Source organism: Phaenicophaeus curvirostris, chromosome 5 (genome assembly GCF_032191515.1).
Source record: "Phaenicophaeus curvirostris isolate KB17595 chromosome 5, BPBGC_Pcur_1.0, whole genome shotgun sequence".
NCBI lineage: Eukaryota > Metazoa > Chordata > Aves > Cuculiformes > Cuculidae > Phaenicophaeus > Phaenicophaeus curvirostris.
In genome coordinates, this window is record NC_091396.1 from 14,835,535 (window position 1) to 14,859,408 (window position 23,874).

The window sequence follows — 23,874 nt, forward strand, 5'->3', positions numbered from 1 at the left end:
ATTGGCTATTCCATAATAATGTGTGTGCTAACAGTAAAATTGCTCTTAAATTTATGTGTGTTATTTATACGTTCCCATGTAACAATGCTTTTTGTTGTAAAAAATATTCTGTTTATTAATGTAACTTTACAACCACTGCATCCAAGATCCGTGGTAAATTAATGACATTTTTATTATTTTATAGTGTCATTAAATTTTTACTGATCACTCCATCAAACAGAAGCAATAAAGGCCATAATGCAAACTGGGACACTTAGATCAGGGGAGCAGGAAGACATTCCATATAGTCTGAAGTAAACGGCTTGCTATAAATGATATTTATACCATCTTTAAGGATGTGAGAATACTTGGACAAGTTTGGCAAAACTGTTTCTGTAGTACTGTGGATTGTGTACTTAAATAACAGTTTACTTGCCAGCAAGACAATTTTTTTTTCAAACCATATGCGAGAAGATGACTGATTGCATCCATCTCTTGAAAAATAATATATGAAATGTAATAATACACTGGGCACCCCTCCCTTCTGGATTAGCAAGACTGATCCGGCTATACCCATGCCTCAAATTATTTCAACATGCTTGCTTTTTCCACATCTGAAATGTATGCTTAGTCTGAAATGGAAAATGGCATGCACGCTGATCATTGTATAAAAGATTTTAAATATATATTTTTCTTGCAAACAAATACTTTTTATTTAAGTAGATGTGTTTGGACAATGATGTAATAGCTTTTATTTCAATACTCTAACATGGAAGCATTTACCAACATTAATTCTAGGAACTGAATTAATACAGGTCATTCACAGAAGCCACAGAGTTTATGACTGAAGGGATATTATTTCTTCTGAGGACAGTACTTTAGTTAGAATGACTACAAATAATTATTGCATGTTGTCTTTATGTATAAAATGTATTTCAATTGAATTATTCCACACTAAATGTTATAGTGGCTTATTTGTTGTCATCTTTTCCCTTCATGTACCATGAACAGTAAACAACAGGCAAACATTTAGTATATTCAAAACATGAAAAGGACATTTTTGATAGAACACAGAGAACATTATTCCCAATTTAAATAAGAAGGAATCATAAAACCTTTTCTCCCCCCAGAAAGTCAAGTACAAATGTCCCAAGCTTTTTACCTTCTTCTTACAATTTTTTAATGGCTAGGACTGAAAACTTAAATTACCCTCCACTTAGAAACTTTTGCAACATCTTGGCACAGCAGGGGTAATTACAAATTGACTTTCAGCTTATCTCTGGATATTTTAGTTATTACGGGTGGGAAGTTTAAACATTAACCTTATTACAACAATGTCAATCATCATAATGGTGTGCAGGCATGCAACTGCTGGAATTCTTTGGATGGCAAAGCAGATAAACACAACAGTGGCATTATTGTTACAATTAAAAGCAAGGACTTCAGTTATGCACAACTGTGGTGAATATCTAGAAATTCTCAACACCACAGCAGCGGGAGTTGGTCAAAGAAACCAAAAGCAGGCAAACTTATTCTAGGAATGCTAATACTTTGAGATATTACAAGATATAAAGTATATAATTTTCAACCACTGATTTACAGGTTGCATGAGTGAAGGATATGCCGAGTACTATGATATTGACACTACCTGACCCTGTTTTATTTTTTTTCTGAGTGAGATATCTGAATTCAATGATCTCAGAAAACAGAGTGACAGTTCAGGGAATTTCCACTATGACATATAGCTGTTTTCAGTCTTTGAAGGTCTGCGTATTGTTCATAACGTGTTCCAGTACTACTTTTTATGCTGAACATACAGCACGGACTAGCATCCCTGACACATACTATGGATTTGTGTTACCTTGTGATGCTTCAAAACAAACAGCTTGCTTGAAAACATGTAAGGAGAGAGAAGCCATTAGGTCCCTTTTAAAATATAGTCTTCCAACTTAAAGCATAACTGAAAAATAAGAGATTAAATGCAGGCAATAGGGAATTCACATTTAAAATTTCTTTGCTTGACTGGCAAGCCTCAGCTGGCTTCTACTACAAAGTTGTTCATTAACAGAATTTCATACTGATTGTCATGACATAGGATTTTTGCTTTTAAGACCCAAGTTCTGGAGAGAAAATTGAGAATTGCAATGTCATCAGCATTCAGCACAAACTAATAAGTTAATAGACTTCAGTGCATTGAAGCTTGCCTTTAAAAATAAATGTATGAATTAAAAAATATTTTTTAAATGTAATAAAATAATAGATAGCAAATGTTTCCACCTAAGCAGGACACTATGCCTTCCTACACATTAGGTACTGGAATACCCATAACTATTGCCACACTTGCAGGCACTCCTAAGCTATGGATCTGCCCTGGTTAGATTACTTTCAACAGGATTACTGGACTTGCTGAGCCCCCTTAACCAAATGCTTTATGTCTTTGTTCATATGGTTTTAATATGGTTTTAACCAATTGCAAGGTTATTTATAAGTTTGCAACTCTCCAGTAGTTAGAATTATGAAGCGTTCAGACTTAAGCATATCCAGTTGTGTGGTAACCCAACTACTGCTTTCATGCGGTTTCCAACTTTTTATTCATGCACAAAGGCATGATGCATGGCAGTATCTGAGAACTTTCTGATTAACTCTTTGTTTCAGCAGCAAACTCATACAGCAGTCTACGGTAAAATTACACATCAACTGAAAGTTAAAGATTTAAAAAAAAAATCACACAAACTGTGGAACTCCACCTTACACTGATGAGAAGTCATTAGTCCTTGAAAAACAAAGGGACAATCAATTAAATTAACAGCTAGTAAATGAAAAGCAAACAAAAGCAGTTACTGCTTTATACTCTCCATAATATGGCTGCAGAATTCACTAGAGGTCAGAAAAAGTCCAAAGCTTGGGCTGTCACTTGTTTTTAAAAGAGCTGGATAATTTTATGACTGTTAATAACATTTGTAGTAACACATGCTAAGATAATCAAATCTCATGTGCCAGAGTGTAAGCTGTTCAACTGCCAGGGTCAAAGAGAAATTCCCTTGTTCTCTCTGCTGCTCCCTTCCCTCCTGACCAACATCCACAGATGATTAACTGGGAGCTTTCTAGGGAAAGAAGTTAATTTTCTTTTATAACATCAGACTCACTAGATTTAAGAGAGAACTGGTAAGTGGTACAGACCAAATCTATTTTCCGTGTAATTATAAAGAATCCGAATGCAACCATTTAAAAAACACATTTTCTTTTAACTAAACACATACATGTGCATTTTTGAGACAGACAAAAATAAACACAGATTATATTTGACACTGCTACTAGGAAATAGCAGGACTCAGGGGTTTTTTTCTGTGCTGTAATGTGACTAATGGAAGCAATTCAATAGCTACACTTCTGAATGGTCGTTCAAATTTCCAACATTTCAGTTACAAGAATAAATGTATAAGTACATGGCAAAAAAAAGGAGGGGGACACACACTAGTAGACTAAATAAAACAGTGGAATAATAATATACGTCTTGCTATATTTCAGTTTAATTTAGCATCTGTTTGGACCTTGTCAGTTACAGACTAATTTTCACCAATTATTTAAAACTGGACACATTGAAATGCCATAAAATGTACAGCAATACTTCTAGCAAATTTAGACAATGTCATGTTTCTGTTCATATATCAGCATGCTTCCCCAAGAATTTCTGTTTGTGACTATGTTTCATTAGAAGTATTGTCAGGCATTAGAAACAGAACATCATTTAGAAGATCAGAGATCTAGTTACTAGCCTCAAAACTGTGAATCTCCTTTTCTCATCTAGTAATACATTCCAGGCTGAAAACACAGGTTTAGCAAGAAGCCAGAGCAGTATAACAACCAGAAAAACTATTCCAGTTCAGCACAACATTTTTTTTTTGTATGAAAAAAAAAGGCAGAAAAGAAGTCATCAATTTCAATTTCATTGTGGTGTTCTGCAAACCTCAACAGCGCAAAGCAAATTCAGCTGCCCTCCTCACAAAGCTATGAAAAGAGAGGTCTTACAAAATCCAGAACACATACACAGACATAAACACACATGCCACTGGTCAAACATACTGCAAAGCAATATGATGTTCTTTTATGACTGATATGAAGCATATATATGCTTGATTTTAAGCCTATAAAAGCATTGAGGAAGCCAGATGATGTCTTTATAGATACTATGAAAACCATGCCTTCTGATAGGCACGTCACATTTTGTGACATGATCGAAACATATTGAAAAACTGTGATAAGAATGAACTACATGATGCAATAATCAATTATCAAATAGCAATAAATACACTTTTTGTACTTTGCATGCGGGTAGTAGTTATAAAGGCTTAAGAGCAAATATTTCAAATACTCTACTCACAAGTATTTTTACAATTAAAGAACTAAACTTTAGGGAAAATCTGAATCTGCATTTTCTGCATTTTATTACAGAAATCTTCGAATGTGAGTAGTGTAGTATACTATAAGTATAGATTCCAGTAGCTCCATTAAGGTAAGTCCTCCAGGGTTTCAGAATTACAGATGCCCAACCCAGATACACTGAATGAGTCACTGGGGATACCTACCCCTTTTGTTTATCTCTATAAGTAATGCAGGCCACTAGATAAGGTTATTCTATCCCATCTTCAGGAAGACACCTGAAGTAATTTAAATTGGTGATGCAAAAGTCTCTTGTGCTTAAATGTTCATATTCATATTTAGAATTAGAAATGCAATCAAGGCAGTTAACAAAATCCCACCAAATGCTACTGTTCAAGTATATGTCTTGCCTTGTGCCTGGGTGTAAATATATAATTGCATGACATGCATATATAGATTAAGTAGGCCTTTTCGGTATTTATCAAGCTGATTTTTTTTTTTTGGAGCATTTTAAGGATGCTTCCTTCAGGGCTGCATTTTATGATTGCTGTTTATATTACCCTGTTTATACTCAGGCCTTTTTGTTATGTTCAGAGAGAAAAGAAACATATCACCAAAGAATAAGGATGGATGACAATGGAACAATGATAACAACATCATTATGCAGTGTTTTGCCTCTTGTACCCCCATCACTGCCATGTTTTTCTCTGATTATTTCATCCTCAGGAAAGTGTGCTGCTTACTGTTTGTGTCAGGAAGGCAAGATTACTGTTTGTATGATTACAATATCAAGTATGATGTACATAATGCCTGTGATAATATAGATGCACTGCTCAAATACCTCCTGTCTTTAATCTTCATTCAGTGAGGAAAAAAGAAAACAAAACAGTTAGATGCAGATTCTTGTAGCCTCATATAGGCTTTAAATTTGTAAGGTGCTGAGTTCTTTCACTCTAGTCCAACAGAGGCCTCAAAGATTCCAGGGGAATACTTAAGTGTTTATATTAAGAATGGACTAATGCGCTTTCCTGAATCAGTTTACTTTGAATCCAGAATAAGGATTAAAGATCTCCTTTCAGGCTGAAAAGATGCTTTCTCCTTACTGATTACTCCTTCCTCCCTTTTGAGACAGGTAAGTTGAAGGCCTTCTAGTATGAACAAGAATTATTTTTTGTTTAGGAATAAGACAATAGAAAGCCAAGAACACAATCCTGTAAAGATTTATGCAAGCAGACAAGACTTTGCATTAACAATGTCCTAACTGAAGGCAATGGGACAACTCCCTATCAGTGAAATGGATATATTTAACTAATTATCTTTCTAATATTATCAGAACTCAGTTGCTCATAATTTGTTTTTTAAAATAGGTACTCAAGGAAAAAGCAGCCTAAATTGGATTTATGAGCACTATAAATTCATCAAAATAAACAAAAAAAAAGCAACTGATAAAGCAGGATAAAGATTCCATTTGCTATGTCTGACATGCAAATGCAGGCAAATACATACTTCCTGGAAACTGGGAGAGATTTACATCTCTTGGAAGGAGTAAGTCTTCCATGCAGGAAGTATGAATCAAAATAATCCAGAGAGAGAGTACTTTAAAAGGGTAACTAAAAGCTATGCATTTTTTTCACGCTGAATCCAGGAAACCTTACACCTCAAACCATCTTAAATGCAAAATGTACACCTACAGGCTGAAAAAATTATGTGCTTTTACTGCTGCAATATACAAAGACAAAACTGCTAGTCATCTATAGCTAATGCTGCTGGCAAAAATCCATGCTCTAGCTTTTCATTTAAAGTAGAATGATTTTATAAACCCTGTTTTGTTTTTATCATTAAAGCTTGTTTCAAATTTCCCATATAAGATATCCATTAAAGTACTCTTCGGCTCAATGCAACAATGACAGTTTAGAAAATGCTTTTATTCCTTAACAACCCATCTTGAATGGGAGTTTCAAAAGCAGTGGTTTCACCCACAGAGCATATTAGCCACTTAGGTCCCACTTAAGACCTATTTTTGACCTCATTTTTAGCATAAGCATAGACCGGGTCCTACTACTTCTCTGCATCTCAAATGAACTTTTACTTTCTTTTCCCTTGTCCCCACTCATCTGCTCTAGATGACATATATGGAAAAGTTTGTGTGATTCACTGAAGGAATATTCCAGCAACTCATTCCCATGGAATATTTTTGCTGCTCTGTGGACAAATACAATCTGTACGAGAGAATCTCCTGTCTCATACCTTCCACCTTTGTATACTTGTATACTTTATAACTATGGTCATATTTTCTAGCGATTACAGGAAAGAGAATAATAATGTCTTGGGGAAGCAATCAGTATTCTGAAGCTTTTTACTATTATAAATGTAGACAATTGTAACACCTACCACTGTACATTAGTAGTACCCAAATAATTTTAAAAAGGAGGTTGGTAACGGTATCTCCAGGCAGAGAGGGGAAATTATTATCTTCTAGTTAACCAGGAAGTCAATGATTAAGCTGAGAACTGAACCCAGGACTTCTAAACATTAGGCCAGGCCACTGGCTGTTATGCCACACTGCTTCTGCTGTAAATCTGTTTGATGGATTTTTCAGTCATGGAACATTAAAGGCTCTGCTCTTGTCTAATGAATATGTTTAAAGAAAACAGTACAAACAAAAGCAAATGTAACACTTAAAATATCTGAGACATACTGCTTTGATGTCACACTCCTACTGGAGACCTATGTGCACTTATACATACTGAAAAATATTTTAACCAGTACCACTAGCTGGCATGCTGGTATCTATTTATGTCTGAAAAGGGAACATAATCAGTTTTAGTTGGCTAAGTACAATCTAAGCCAACTTCTATATTATGACCAAAAGCTTGGCAGTGCAGTAACAGTGGCAAGTAGCAGAAAATTGCTTACAGTGTTATTTGCCAGATTACTTGAACGATTTACATCGGGTTTTCAAGGGAGTTTGAAGTATTAAAAACTTAAGACTTGGAAAAGCCTTGGACTGTGGATTTTTGTTCCTAGTTGCAACATGATGAACAGGAGAGGGTTATGATATAGTACGACTGACTAAATGAAGCATTTTTTTATATAAGTCACCTGAAACATTTAGGAGTAGTTCAGTTTTAACAGTTAAGATATTTTTCTTAATTGATGATTTAGCGAGCCAATTGATTTAGATTAAATGCTCAACCTTTCACATCTACTTGTTTAAGATTCATGTTGACATGGTACTAAATACAGCCATACAGTTTCTATTCCAGATAAATTGATCTGACTATAAGCCCTCACTCTTCAGTATGATTTGTACTCCAAGATAAATCAATGTTTAATATCTCCTGCAACATCCCCAATAGATAATTTTAAACCTTTTCTCCATCCCATTAAGTTACCTTTAAAAATTCTTTATATAAGGCTTCACAGATGACTTCTGAAAAACTAGTTTACGAAAAGCAGTATGAAATTCATTAATTCATATGGAAAGGCGTTTCTAATCTTGCTGCATTGTGCTAATCTCTAAATCCATCTCTGTTTAGCTAATTCTCCTGCTCAGCTAATTTGAAGAGTAAATAAACACTTCCTGTAAATCTGTAACGTAGATTTTAAACACAAAAAAGATATCCTTCTGCTGCTTGTTATACAGGACAAGATATCTCTAGGGTGTGGACTTCTGCCAAAATAGGCTGACCAAGGCTCTCCCTGACTCCCTGAGAGGATGGGTACTCTGCATCATCAGGCACCAACCTCCACCTACCTCCAACCCTGCTGCCACATCAGCTAATAGAAGCAGCATGTCAAGCATCAGTATGTCAGGCATCAGTCACATCCCACTCTCCATTCTGAACATTAAAATCCACTGTTTGCTCCCTCTCTCCTGCCCACCCTCCAGTCTGGTGGAGCCACTAAGAAGGAGGAAAAACATCTCTTCCCCCTCCCTCAAACCTCTCCTATGGCTAAGGGCCCCAGTGGGATAGAAGCCTTTGATATCGGAAGAATGCAAACAAGGCTCAGGTTTGCTGCTTCTTAGGGTTTAGAAACAGAGACATAAGAGGAATTTCAAATGATTATATATTGGGAGAGCTGAAAGGGATGATACCTAAAGAAAGGAAAGAACTATGTACTCTGGAACTATGGGGTTGTATATCCACCATTCAAATAATAAGACCTTCATACTCCTATCTGTACTTTCCCTTTCTCTTATCTCCTACTCTCCATCTTTTTCAAAATGTAGTTTCATGAACATTGTATGCAGCAGTAAAGGTCTGTCCTCATCCTCCATCCTACCGGTTCCCAATACAAACAGTTCACAATTCTTTATATCTTCTGATTCAGCTGTTTCTGGTGTTTTGCTGAAAACTCAAACAGTGAAATGTTCCAGTTTAACAAAAGGAGAGGGCAGACTATTTGTTTTCAAAGCCATGTTTTTTACAGCAGAGCTGCTCAAATAATTATGTCCTTGAGGGGGCAGTGAGCTGCAGCCCAGGTTGCTGAGAACCTCTTTGCACTGGAGGGGCAGTGTGTGGGACGTAGATGGCTTTTGCCTTTCAATTCTGTTAAAGATCTTCATTTCTGGAACTATATCTGCTTTGGTTTGATTCAAAGCACAGCCTAGAAGGGTCTGATCCTAAATTAGTTCTTTCATCACTAACAAAATTGAAATAATAAAGAAAAAAATGACTAACTTATACTGCCATTTAATATTCTATCTCTCTTCCTTTTCTACCTCCAAGCAATCAAAAATGTGGTAAATTGTGTATTTCACTTATGGAAAATGTTCCACATTTAGCTTAGTTGTGAGCTCAAATCCAAGCAGATTTAGCGTTAAGAATGCAGTCATATAGGGAACATACACGCTATAAAGGAAAAATATGTGAAATAATATTCAATTTTTACTATGTAATACTTAAGTGGGAATTCTACTGTGGAAATTGTGTACTATTCTATTAATTAATTAAGCTGTGACAAACAACAGCAATACGAGGATGTTGTTTTCATGAGACTACAAGAGTCTCAGCAAAAGCACAGTGAGGGTAAGCAGCAGGGAAGAGCAGCTGCAGGGAAAAACAGGAAAGGAGACACAAGCTAGCAGATCATTGCAAACACTGCAAGAAAATTTCCTTCTCATGATAAGCAAATGACAGGGACATCCACTACGTAAACCATAGTCTGAACCACATCACAAGCATTTCTAATACCATATGAGTGGAATCTCAGAACAGTTGAAGGATGAATAAGTAATGTGGGTCCTGACTCAGGAAGGCACGTGCTGAAATCCATACTTAATATAGCAAACGATTTACATTAGGAAAACTTAAATGGGGTCACCAACAGGAAATTAGGTGCTTTTTCAACTTCTAACTGGATTCTTTATGTTCTTATAACATATAATTCTAGGTAGCTACATAACATGGAATGGATGCAAATAAAAGGAAATTACTTGATAAACCAAGCAAGTAGTACACTTCATCTCCTTCCCCTATAAGATAACTCACATATTCACTACAAATCTCCAATACTGCAGTTCATTACTTTTGCCTGTCAATGGTAGTGAGTATATACTGGTAGCCTACGGATGGCTTTTGGACTGAATGGAATGGAAAACTTAGATAGCAGAGCATGCTATTTAGTGCAGAGGACTGACAAGTATCCCAGTATATATTTTATCAGTCTATAACTATGAATATTAACTCTGCCTGTTCCTTGCAAAGAAAGATAAATAATAAACCATGGGTGGAGTGTGGGAGCAAACCTTTAAAGGAAAATACCTTTCTTGCATTTGTAAGTTTCAGGTTATTTAGAATCATAGAATCATTTAGGTTGGAAAAGGTCTTTAAGATCATCAAGTCCAACCCTTAACCTAATGCTGCCATGTCCACCCCTGAACCATGTCCCTAAGCACCACATCTACACAACTTTTAAATACATCCAGGGATGGTGACTCAACTACTTCCCTGGAAAGCCTGTTCCAATTCTTGACAACTCTTTCAGTGAAGAAATTTTTCCTAACAGCTAGTCTAAAACTAGAAAGGAAACAAAGATCTTCCTTTCTGAAAGGAAACAAAAAATTGATGTACACTTCACCAATGAGGCATCTGTCCTGATGCAGTGTGATCTGTAGTGTGATATTGAAGAACAAAACACAGGAGTTATGCTGATTTCATGCAGGTAAATCCCTTGATAAAGCAGAATCCCTTGGGAGTAAGAGTGCAGCCATACAGCCTAATCTTATTCATGCGTATTTCAAAAGCTTGAGTGGCAGAACAGGTGAGGAACAGAATTCTGGCAAGGAGCTGGCAAATGAATGTGTTTTGGCAATCTGCTGAACCCTTGACAGACCAAGAAGTTTTACAGTTTGTGATATGTCAGTGACTCACTCTGTGTACAGTTCTAATGCACATCCACCCAGTGATGGCTTCTATTCATACTGTCATCTGAAATATAGCAAAGAGTGTTCCCGTGCTTTAGAAATGGAAGGGAACAAGCACCTAAAAGTAGGATGCATTAAGCAGGAATCTATATCTATAAGAAGATAGTTCATCTGAATAGGAGTCATATAAAGAAATTATCACTTAGCAATGAACTCAAGGATGCAAAGAAAATGGCAATGTGATAAGAACGCATCCATTGCCAGCTATGTCAAGAAGCCTTTGGCAATATAACAGTGAAAGTTATGCACCCAGCTACTGATCAACATGGGTCTGACATTAAACCACAAGTGTCCACTTCTTTTACTGGCTGTTTAATAAATTGCTTTGGAACGGGTAGAGGTGAAGAGGAGATCTTTCCAAAACCTTGTCTCAGCGTTCTCCCTCAGTTAATGAATGTCAGCAAGTGGAAGAGAACAGAAATTTGATATGTTTTTCCAGCCTTTCTTATAGGAGCATTTGCAACATGTTAGAGGCCACAGGCATAAAAGTGAAATACTAGGAAATTAATGTTGTCTGTGGATTTTCAGGATGTAAGCTGGGCAATTTCAGCTTGTGGGTTAGGCATACTTCAGGTTTTAAGTAGTGTTATAACAGCTTACTATGACTTGAACATGATTTTAGTACAAGCAATCTGATGTTGAATATCATTTATTACCCTGTTACACATTTCCAATTGAGATAGACCTGTTTATGTAGTTAGTATTATGTGACTACAGATGGACAAGCTATGTGCAGTGAACAATTTATCCAACAAATATCCAACAAATATATCCAACAAAAATCTTTTCAAACTACTGCTGGAGGATCAGCAGTTTCTATACGTGTATGAGTAACGTGTCAGTGTTCTAACAATCTAACTTTTGAGTTATGCATGAACTTTAATGCCCAGTAGTTCACTGCTTGTGATTTATGCTGTAGCTGGTCACCTAAGACAAATTATATTTCCAATGTCTGACTCACTGATAAGTATTACAACATTGACTTAAATTACCTGAAAAAAAACAATTGGGAGCTCTTTCAGCCAGAAGACCTCACAGGTAGTGGAAAGCCTTTACTTCTATCTATCAACTCCTGCATCCATTAGCTTCAACATCACAGAAAAAACATGAACATAGCATACTACTGGTAGGAAAAAGATAGTAGTGGTAAGGCATAGGGCTGCAAGGCCTGCAGGACCCCTAGATTAAATTGCTGCAGAGTTCATAGAGTTGCTGTAATATTCTATAAGTAGCACTGACACTGTATCGGGGTCTGGAAGGACTCCCTGATACTGTATTCCTCATTTGATCAGCATGGAGTTTGAAGTGGGTGCTGCATCAAAGCCTCCATTTTTTATGAACGGGGCATGAGCAATTTGGGCGTAAACAGCAAGTGCTTAATTGTGCACAAAGTCCATGTTTATATGCAAATACACCCATAGAAATTAAAATCCATTTGCATGAATATTTGTGAAAAGAAAACAAAGGAAGGAATAAGCATGGTCAAACTTCATTAATCAGATTTCAAACAAACCTTTGCAAATATGGGTTTGCATCATTTGTTCAAGTCTTTTTGTAAGATAAAAGAAGACAATTTTACCTGCTACGATGCTTATTCTTTTGTTTGAAGCAAAACAGTTAAGTCAGCACAAAGTAGCATATATTCCCACAAATAGGCACCTAAGTAAATATCCTTCAGCAACAGGGAGTGCATTTCAATTTATCATACCTATTGATGCAGCCTAACGATACTTGAGAAACAGGAGACGTTTTTAATTTTAGAAAGTCATGAAGTAACAGAGAAAGTAATCCCAATTTATCCTTGCTGTACTTAATCTACTGCAGTTAGAGTATATTGGCAATGCATTTGGTGTTGTGAATTTACTTAGAGGAATAGACAGTGCTTAGAAATAAATGGCGGTAGCTTTTGTGGGTGTCTCGGCTTGTATCTAAGTGAAAAATAATATGCAAATATATTCTGTAGTTCTCAGGATGGTTGAAGAAGTGATATGATAGGATTGCGTGGATGCCATTCTGACCCACAATTTAAACCAATGAATATATTCCTGTTCTAGCAAATTTATGCTTGATAAATAATTTTCAACCTATCTTTATTGTTTTGTGGAGAAGCATAATAAAAACATGGAATACATTTCACTATATATCTGTCAAGTTTACTGAGTAGCTTGAGAAATGTATTGTACATAAGAAGATACAAACTTCATGCTGTTACACTCATCCTTTATGTCAGGACATCATCCTTTGGGGAAAATTGTCCTTGCTGGTTTGTGCAAATTTTTCAACATTTGCCCTTAGGACCCATTTTATTCTAATTTCGTTCCTTTAGGATTTTCTACTGCTCCAAGATTTAAGGGAGAAGACCAAAATAGGGCAAAACTTTTATCCTTTTCACAGGAAATACCCCATGTAAGTGAAAAAGCAGTGTATTTGGCATTTTTTCTTGAGCTGGAAAGGCAACAGAAGAAAGGGGCCGAATTCCCTATCTATCATCATTATCATTATTCTTATTATTATCATCATCGCTGTTAATTGCAGAGAGGCAACCCTTCTAAGTAGCCCTTACAACAGAAATAAAAAGCATAGTTGTGTTGAACCACCATACAAGCATACAAGCACAAGTAATGGTAAAATTTCTAGTAGCCAATATTCAAATGCAAAAATAGCTATTAATACCAGAGTGCACTGGTTTCTTTCCTGAAAATAATATTTTATTATTATTCTCTTGTGGTTGAACTGGAAACATTAAAATCTTTAAAACTTCACCTCATACGGGAAGTGTCTTGACTATGCAGTGTGTATGTATATATATGTATATTTATTTGAATGTTTCATATTGCTTCTTTATGTTTAAGTGATTTTCTTTCAGTTGCTTACATGTGTAAATCATTATTGGCCTGGTCAAACATTTTTCAAAAGTTATGGCCCAATAAAGTTTCTATTATTTATACTTTGGGAAGATAGCATATTTTTCACTTAATTAATTGATTTTGATAATTTAACCAATAGGCAAATAATTTAGACTTTATTTTAATCAGCCTTTACATAATTTGAGGGTCTAAGCATTTAACTGCACATCTAGTATATCAGAACAGAAGTGCCCAAACTACCAACTTCATCAAGACAATTTTGGAAAGTAAGGCAATTTAGCAAAATGCCTAAAAACAAAGGTCCGCACAGCAAATTCTTCCATAGGTGCAAAACTGGATCCATAGTAAGCTGGCACCAAAGCTAACTTATCTGTAAATTTAGATGACCTACATATGCCAGAGATTTTGCGCTCTTTTTGTCTTTTCACTGTCAGCTTTACAGCTTCAGTGAACATGTATTTTTAATGTGTAAATTTCAAATACATTATTTGTATGTCTTTCTACTCACAGCATACAAAGTAAATCTGAAAAAAAAATAGGTATAATCGTAGGCAGGAATATGAATATTTAGGTGTAAATAGCAGTATTTGCGCAATATCATGTTAAAGGCTGAATCATATATTACGTACAGAGAGAAAGTTAATGTTTCGTGAGAAGCTTTACTATTTCTATCATCTCTTGAATTTGAAGAACAGACAGGTTGGACTCAATGATCCTGGAGGCCTTTCCCAGCCTAGTGATTCTGTGATTCTATGACTTGTGAAGATTTCACACCCACAGTCTTCTGCACCTGGTTCATATTACAAACCTGGCCTTTATAATGGAGCTACATTTTCCCACAGAGGCTAATGTTAGCAATGGTATTTTCCTCCCATAACTCTTACACCCTAAGTACCAGTGTTTGACCCCTCTGCATGTGCAGTTACAACTTCCATCACCTTCCTCGCTAAATACAGTGAGATCAGACAAAATATTTCTTTACGTATGGGTACAATTTCTAAGCCTGATTTTACTCCCTGTGGTATTTATGAAAGCCAGTGATGTAGAACAGGCTTCAGAATTGTACTGAAAGTCAGATTATTTTTTTTTTCTTGCTTGTTTTTTTTCTCTTCGAAAGATATGGTTGGAGACTCGGGGATTAATTTCTTTTTTATAAGATGCTCTGCACTGAATTTAATTTCAAATTACATTTTAAAATTCTAATTGTAAAGATAAATTCACTGCAACACTTCTCCATGTTTGAGAGATAATCGAATCATTCCACTATTCAAAGATGCATCTAATTCCTGATCAGACCTTGCAACAGAAAGAAAAAAAGAAAGAAAAACAAACAAACAAAAAAGATAATACTTGCCATACTATACTGTTATCCTGTAAATACACTGATTTAGAAAATTAATGCAAGACAAAGAAATTAATACAAAATCAAAAATCATCAACACCTTGAACTCGTTTTAAAAACAACAAGGAATTCCCTGGAGTGATATGCTGCCTAGGAAGTCAAGCCATAACACACACAATACACCCTGCAAAAATGTTGCGTGCAATCATTAATTGTTTTTCCCCGATTCCTTGTTATAAGCTTACATTGATTTCATGCTTTACCTTATCCTGTCATACAATTTCAAATACTGGAAGCAACAGCACAAATAAAAAGAGTTTCTCCAGCTACAAAACTAAATGTTTGAAGTCCAGCATGTTTTCCAGTTCTAATAGAAGGGGGCAGTATTACATCAGTTGAAATTCTGAATTGTTCAAATTACCATAAAAAGTTCTGGGGAATGATACAAAGATGCCAAATTTCACTGAAAATAGACTGTTAGTGTATATGCAGTTACAAATTCACCTGTCTGGTGTAAAATTTTCAAAGCTAATTTAGTGGGACTTAGGCTCGTGCACTGAAAGTAATTTTTACTTAATTCACTATTTTTCTTTCAAAATTATGAAGGAAATATTGCAGTTGATATAAAATGACGGTACTTTTTTCATGTAGCTAGGATATGTCCTAAGCTTAAAGAGGAAATTGCAAAATTGTTGCAGTTTCAAAACATTTTGGAACAAAATATTTTATGTTTTTTCTCTTTTTTTTTTTTTAGTATAAAGGTTTTGTAGAAGAAAATATTAGTGTCCAAATATGGCTTTAGGGATTTAACCTTGAACACTCAATATAAAAAAATTGTTGCTTACATTTGTTACATGCAGCCACAAGCAAATTACTAAATTGGCCAAATTCAGAGTAAAGTATAAAGAACATTCGTTTTATAAGAGTTACAAGGACCACTGGGATTTGTATTTGAAACTTTTCCTTATTCTCAGGCATTTAACTTAGACAGGTCATTTATGTGTTACAAAATGATAGAACCCTAAAGAGGTTGTCTCTATGCAACGAGTCCTTCTAAGTCTCCAAAACTCCCCAGGGAAAGGTTTGTTGACTGAGAAGGATGACGTATTTAGGAAAAAGTTTCCTGGTTGCAGTGTCTCTCTGTGGAAATCAGATTTTTCATTAGACAGATGGAATACACTTCCACTAAGTTGAATAAATTGCCTATATTCTTGCAAGAAAGTGAGACCACACTAACAGTTCCTTAGGTAAATCAGTATCTTTCTTTTTTTCTCTATACAGATCCAGATTTTCTATTATAGAATCTAAATTTAAACTTAAATTTACTAATATCTAGGTGTAACCTATACGGGGTTGGGCCTTCCTTAAGTCGCTGTGAGAAGAGAACTTTTTACAATGACTATCAAGACAACACCATAGTAAAAATAACAACTTTGAAAAACTAGTCTTTTGCCATTGATATTGCTATCAATTTTTTGGTCTAATTATGAGATATTTGCCCTTATATTACAGGTTAAACTAAGATTTAACCAACAGAAATAAGGTTCCAACTGAAAATGCTTACAGTTTCTGTTATGTCTCCCAGCACACTGAACTATAAGCATGACCTCTTATTTACTAGTTATAAACATTCTTCTGTAAGAAATGAAAGGAAAAAAAAATGGTTTTCTTGAAAAAAAAAGCAAATGAGAATAGACCAGTCCCTACAAATTTAAAACACTTATTCATAAAGATTTATAAAAATCCACTAAACACTTACGACCAATTTATTCATGTTCTCAATTTAAGGGAGGTCATGACTACTTCTGGTAAAAGGAGAAAAGATAGTTGAATGCAGGATGCACCAGAAAAATATTTTCTTAACTATGTGCTTTTTTTTCTTTTTAAGCTGAGTTGAGGAATAGGAAATGACTAATAACAAGGATGCTAGCAGCAAGGTGCTTCTATTAGTGATTGTCTGAGAAATACCATACACTTGCAGAAAAGACAGTGTGATTCTTGCGTCTTGCATCATGCAGTTGTTTTGTCTGTAATACTGAACATATAGGGAGAAAAAAGTTGGTAAAAGACTGTCAGCAACATAATCAAATATCATCTATGACCTAATTGAATTTAAGAAAAAGCAGTACAATGATGGAGTCACTGCAGGGCTGTAGGCAGTCAAAAGGAGATTATGCATTACTTGCAACTTTTTCTACAAAGCTTCCTGAAGTGTTTTTATCAAAGTTGTACGCATGTGTAGTAACTTCATATAAATGATGAAGCGTAACAGCTCCAGAGGAGTTGTTACACTCTACGGCGTCAATAATCCACATATTTAACAGTCCCTAAATACAGCAGACCGTAACACCTCCAAAGGGGTCGTTATGGCTTATCAAGTCAAATCTAAGTGCCTAAATATGGATTTGATCAATAGACTGTAACATCTCCAAGGGTAAATAATATACATTTTTTAAGAAGGTACACATTTTGCATACAAACTGTGGGCTATATTAGGATAAATTATGTAGATCAACTTGTAAACCTTTGATTTAGAAATAAGAAAGGAATAAAAGGCTCATTATAAGAGGTGCTAAAGTACAATAATTCCCAGGAAGTAGGCAATGACTCATGTCATTTATTTTGAGGTCTAATTCTGATTTCCTACAGCAAACACGCAGTTGCCTGAAAGTCTACAAAAGAGTGGGAATGAAATATAAACATAAAAATGTTATGTTAAATTCTGCTTCCTCTCGGATCTCAATCAATATGTTTTGTAGCTAAATAAATGGGGAGGTAAGGATATATCCTTGGGTCTAGTAGATATGCTGTGATTATTAATTGGATAATTGTATCTTGCCTTCACATCTTTTTCTCCAAATAAATTAACATATTTCTGCCTATTTTTTTTCTACCAAGGTTTTCTGAAGTGTTTTTGTCAGTGTTTCCATGATTTATGTACAAATGAAAAAAAGGAACTGGTCCTTTTAAAAGTGTCAGTTATCTGAAAAATTATATATCAATTTTTGGTCCACTTAAAGTTGGAAATCAAAGCAAGCCTTCTAGGTAGTCATGCTAGTTTGAAATACTAAAATAAATACAAGTAGCTCTAGCAATGCAAATTTTGTTTAAATACACTTTTTTGTGAAGGTAAACATGGCTTGGCTTAAAAAAAAAAAAATTCATACCCTCTAAACCATGACAATTTTTGTACAGATTTGTGTTTGCTTATATCACATAGAAAGAGCTCTGTAGCCTACTTTCTGGAATTTCCTTATTCTCTTCCTTTCCCCTGTGTTTTTTGTTTACTGTGTCAAACCACTGACAGAGTTAACTTCTTCCCTTTCCACAGTCAGACTACATCTGATCAGCAACAGGTGGAGCAGAAAAAGTAAATTCTGACATAATGACTTTTTGCTTTGTGTGCACTGTATGGGTTTGGGCTGAAATAAAATTAATTTTAGTGTGCATGGTGCTGAGTTTTGGATTAGTGACCAATAATATAGGGATGTTCTAGCTGTTGATTGACAGCGCTTCTACAGCATCAAAGCTTTTTTTATTTCTCATGCTGGTCCACCAGCAAGTAGGTTGGGATGCACAAGATGTTGGGAGGGTATATAGCCAGGCCAGCTAACCCAAACTGATTAAAAAAAGCAATATTTCAAATCATGTGACATCATTCTTCTCAATAAAAGCTGGGGGAAGAAGGAGGAAAGGGAAATGTTTATAGTTTTTTCACTTGCCTTCCCAAGTAACCGTTACACATGCTGAAGCCCTGCAAGTACCTAAACACCTGCCTGCTGATGGGAAGAAGTGAATTAATGCTTTATTTTGCTTTGCTTGCACACACAGTTTTTGCTTTACTTATTAAACTGTCTCAACCCATGAGTTTTTGCACTTTTACTCTTCTGATTCTCTTCCCCATCCCTCTGGAGTGGCTGCTTGTTTCCTGCCCTAACCCACAACAGTACAAAAACTAAAATAACTTCCATAATTGTAGATGTCCATAGAATGATAACATCTTAAAAGTATACCTTTATCTTAATGATTTTGGAAATGACAAAGCTGGACTTTGCCAGAGTGCTGCATGTTTTCGTTTTGGTCTTTCTGATGAGTGAATCTCTATAAGAACTTTTAAAGCTTTGTAAGAGATTTTTTTGAAGAGCAGAATATGAACAGAGGCGATTTTCAAGTCTGTGTCTCTAAGCAAATAAAAGCTTTCTGAGATTTAAATGACACATTTTCAAAAAGGCCAAAGCTCAGGCTTTGAAGTTATGTAAATAATTTTGTAAGCACAATCATTTGCACAACAAACTATTACCAGCTATCTGAACTTGAAGACCAGCAACTGACCAGAACTCAACAGCATTTTTTTTTAAACCAGCTGCAAGCAATTAATTTGTTATCTTTTCATGGTGCCAGCTTCTAGCTAGTCTCTGTACAAGTCTAATTACCTGAAGCCAGTTTCTGAAAATTTGGTCCTGAAAACCTAGGGTCCTGATTCTTGAAGAGAAACCCACCCAAAACTGCAATTATGTTATGAAAACTTCACTGGGATTATGACAGAAACTTTGCACAATCTTCTTGGCATGCAATTATTATAAAATTATGTTTCCTAATTGAATTGATCTATCTTTCCTTACCTCCTCCATTTTGAACATCCTGCCCATCATCTTCAGAGTAAAAGAAATATATCATAATGTAAAAATTGAAAGGCAGGTGGTACAGGGAGAAAGAAGAGTATTCTAGAATTCTGTTTGTGCAAAGAATGCTTCTGGTTTTAATGTATTTTATACTTGCTATAAAATATAAATATATTCCTTTACCATTCATGACTGACTTAATTCCTTTATTTTCTTTAGGACAGAGAGGGGGATATAGGGGATATATCATCATTTAAAATGACTGATTTATATCCCATTCTTTTGTAAATCTGCATTTTCTTGCATCTACAGAGCAAGGATAACAGACTAGCATATCAAGGGTAAAACCAGAGTATATATTACAACTTTTTCCTGCCTTAATGGTCCAAACTATAGTTTGCCACAACATGCCACAACAAATAAACCCAGCAGGATAATATAAGGGCACTGAGAGATTTAACAAAAGATTTCCTTGCTGCTGTTTTATTCTTAGGTTTTAAAGGTTTCAAGAGCTACCATGAAAAATCTCCCCATAATAGATGGCATTTGAGAATGCTGTTGTTTGTAGTTGTTAAAGAGTTGCAATTGACTCTGCTCTATCTGCAAGTAAAAAAACCAAACTTTTCCTCTGACTGCCTGATATATTACCTCAATCTGGAAGGCGTACATCAATCTGTGTGTTGCAAGTAACTGGCACAAAAAAGAAATTTCAGATTATTCACTGAAATATTTACTGTCTCTGCTTTAAAAGTTGAAAGATGAAATAGCAACTTGTTCTATTGAATACAAGACATAAACATGGTACTGAAAATACTCAGGAAGCAGAGCAGGTAAGGAAGTGGATGCCATTGTTATATTTCAAAGTCAAATCAAATGTAAAAAATTCTTTTAATAGCCCTAATAGTGCATTACATATTTTTTAATGTAAAGCCACTGAAACTCATAAAATACATTTTAAAATAAGCATCATTTTATAAACTCAATACTGATAATAGGTGTTACATTAATTTTGTTTTCATAACTTGGGCTTCAGTACACTATCTCTTAGTTAAGACAAACACTGACTTTATAATTAGAGTGTGGTCTGAATATTATTTCCTTGGTCAGTTATTGATTTCTATATTTTTTCATGGTATCAATCTGTAGTAAATGAATTTTTCAATGCTGACATTTAAACTAACACTAGCAGAAAGAAATATTTATTAGCCTCTGAATTTGACTTGGAATAGCATTGTTAATCCCATGTGGCAACAGTTTAACAAACCTTTTCAATAGTCACGGACCCTTTCTCTTGTTTTGAGTACTGAAAAGAATCTACCAAACAAAAATGTAAAATGTAGTTTGAGGTATATATTAATCTTTGATGGGTCTGTTTAAAGCATTTCTTTGCCTTTCCATGCCTTGCTACAATCCATTTACTGGCCAAGTATTTCCTTGTTGGTTGAGAAAAAGATCATAGTATCATCATATTCACAGTTTAAGGTGCAGTTAACATTCTGCTGAATGCCATACTTAACCTGGACTAAGAAGTCCTGTTAATCTTTGGAGTATAATATTACCTCCCCTCCCTCCCTCAAGATGCAAAAAAGCCTACCCTCAAATATATGGGCATATGACAGAATTTTCATTTATGAATTAGAGGCATTGAAAGCTACCTTCAATAGGTAGCTTTTCACCATTTTTTTCAGCAAATAGTCTGAAACACTAGTTGCTTTATAGGCTAATTAATGTGCCAGTTTTCTTTTCATTCATTGCTAAATTGCTTCACAACTGCTTCTATTTGCCAATACCGTAGCGATTACTAAGTTAATATTTTTTTCCCTTTCTAGTTAACTGGAATTAGTTTTGTAGTATAATATATGAAGTATAACTGATTTTCTGTCAGTGGTGAAAAATAACTTGTGTGCTGTATTTTTTGCAACATAAGCCATCTCTAGGGAAGCTAACAGAGAAGTATTCTCCATCAAAAGGTCTGCCTTATAGCTCAGTCAATTATCTGATTCAGTGTTCACTGGGTCTGTTATATACACAGAGACCTGCTCCTGGGGGTCTTCTAGACCTTGAAAGGCTACAGTGCAGGACAATACAGATACAAAGAGTTTTCCAAGACACAACTTTGTCCTCAGAGTGGTCCTTAAAGTGTGTGGGATACAAACTGTTCCTCACCTTTCACATATGACCCCAGCTTGCTATTTCATAAGCTGAATAATGTCCAGTGCTGGACACGTTCTCTCAGCCCTTACTTTCATTTATCATTTCACTCTAGTGCCCCATTTCATCTTAGTATTTGGCAACTAAAGCCGAGATTCAACAAAGCACTTGGATCTCTAATTTCCCATTAAAACTAAGAGTCAAAAGGACTGTTTTGAGCTTAAACACTTTGTTGCACCTGAGTCACAAATTCAAGCACACTTTGATACATTCAATAGCATTGTAATACTCTACCACGCTAGCAGATAACTGGCCTTTTTGCCAGTTATGGCAAATATTAATCCAATAATTCTCAAAAGCACAAGTCAAAATCTAGTGACTACCAACAATGGTAGATTCTATCAGTTCATTCCCCATGTTGTTATATGCATGTTTACAGCTTAATCATATGAGTGCACAAGACTGTTTTTCTGAATGTTGTCATGTAAACATAGAGAAGTTTGTAGTATAGCACTATGAAGTGACATGGTCTATTTAATATGAAATCAGAGATGAATAAAAGCGCTAGAAAAGAAATTTTCTACAAAAAAAAGAAACTATTTTCAGGGAAAAGAAGAATTAATGACAGACTGTGGCAATGTGAGACATTACCTTTTCATTCCTGCAGTTGTTCAGACCCATGTTATTCATGGAGGGCAACTTTCCATCAACACCATGCGGTTGCTGTTGCTGCTGCTGCTCCCTTTGGATCTGCTCTCTCATTTTTCGAGCCTCCTGAATGGCTTTCATTACTGTGTCCTGGTCCCCAAATAGGGCAGGTGAATTAAGACTGGAAAGGATATCTATAATGAGAGAACATGCTTTATTTAGATAATTATCCAAATTGGAATCTGGGGTAAGCACTCAACTCTCATACTGTTAGACCTGCACCAAACTAACATCTGCAAAAGGAGAAGGAATGGCAATTGTTGTCTGTTTGACAGCTAAATTAATCTACAGAAGTGATTAATAAGCCTCTGCACCCCTTTTGCTATTATAAATACAACTACTGAAGTCTTGGCATGGCCTGTTATGGAGGTACCTGAGAATACTCATGAATTGAAAGTTCAAAGTTAAATATGCGTTTAAGACAAAAGTTTCATGAAGCTTAAGAGGAAGTCTTTGAGGTATTAATAATAATTAATAAAATGAACAAAGAAGGAGAAAGAAATCTTGTTTACTTGGCCATGGAAATTTATGTCAATTTTTAGAATTTCTTTATCTAGGGAACCATCACTCCAGACATTTAGCTTTCAAGTTCAGAAAGAGCCCCCACATTTACTTTTGGGGGACAGAGCTTGTTATCATCTTAACATAAGTATAAAGCTCTAAATCAATAGAGGAAAAATGGGTTTCTTTCTATCACTCTAGAAAGACAGAGAAACTTCTAAATATGCACCAAACTTACACAAAATGTTCCTGTCTCATCTTAAAACACATGCAAGAGGTAAAGATGAGTACCCTAGACACAGTTCATGATTTGAGACCAAAAGACATCAATTATTTGGTGACTGGTTGTTTTGCATTGCTATGATGAAGTTTTAACTTGATCAACCTGTTCCTGGGTGGGAGTAGCCTCCATACGTATGGATAGATTTGTGTGTATAGATTCTAGCTAGGAAATTGTGAGCAATCAAAAGTTTGTGCATGACCTGTGCACCTACCTGACAAGCAAATGTCTTTTATGAAAGCTTTGAGTTTGTTACTTACTAACAGTCCACTATAAGAACAAAACAAAACAATAAAAAACACCAAATAAAAACATCAACAAAAAAAACCCCAAAACCCCAACCTCAACCAAACAACAAAAAAACCCCAAACAGGCTAAGATTTGGGATTCTCCTTCAAAGATAGTTTTCATACTCTTTTGACTTCAACCTCACAGGACTTTGAAAGCTTTTAAAATAAAAAAAAGTCAAGATTAAAGGTTTCTCATGCTTTACTCTGAGAACTAAACAGTTAGATTTAATATTGTGGTCTAGATGAGAAGTGTTGCAAACTGGTGTTTTAGATGCAACTGTGATGTTTTTGGCCTGAATGAAGTACCCCTCTCCAAAACAAAAT

General features: G+C 35.3%; 1 protein-coding gene across 15 annotated transcripts in view; it reads right to left on the reverse strand.

The window, feature by feature from the left end:
* The window catches only part of SOX6 (SRY-box transcription factor 6), a 375,864-nt gene that overhangs the window by 41,274 nt on the left and 310,716 nt on the right, over window positions 1-23,874 (reverse strand). For all 15 annotated transcript variants that reach the window (XM_069857675.1, XM_069857674.1, XM_069857668.1 and 12 more), the window contains one exon: window positions 22,423-22,613. In XM_069857675.1, coding sequence (XP_069713776.1) covers window positions 22,423-22,613 — 191 coding nt within the window. The remainder of the gene's footprint in view (window positions 1-22,422; window positions 22,614-23,874) is intronic.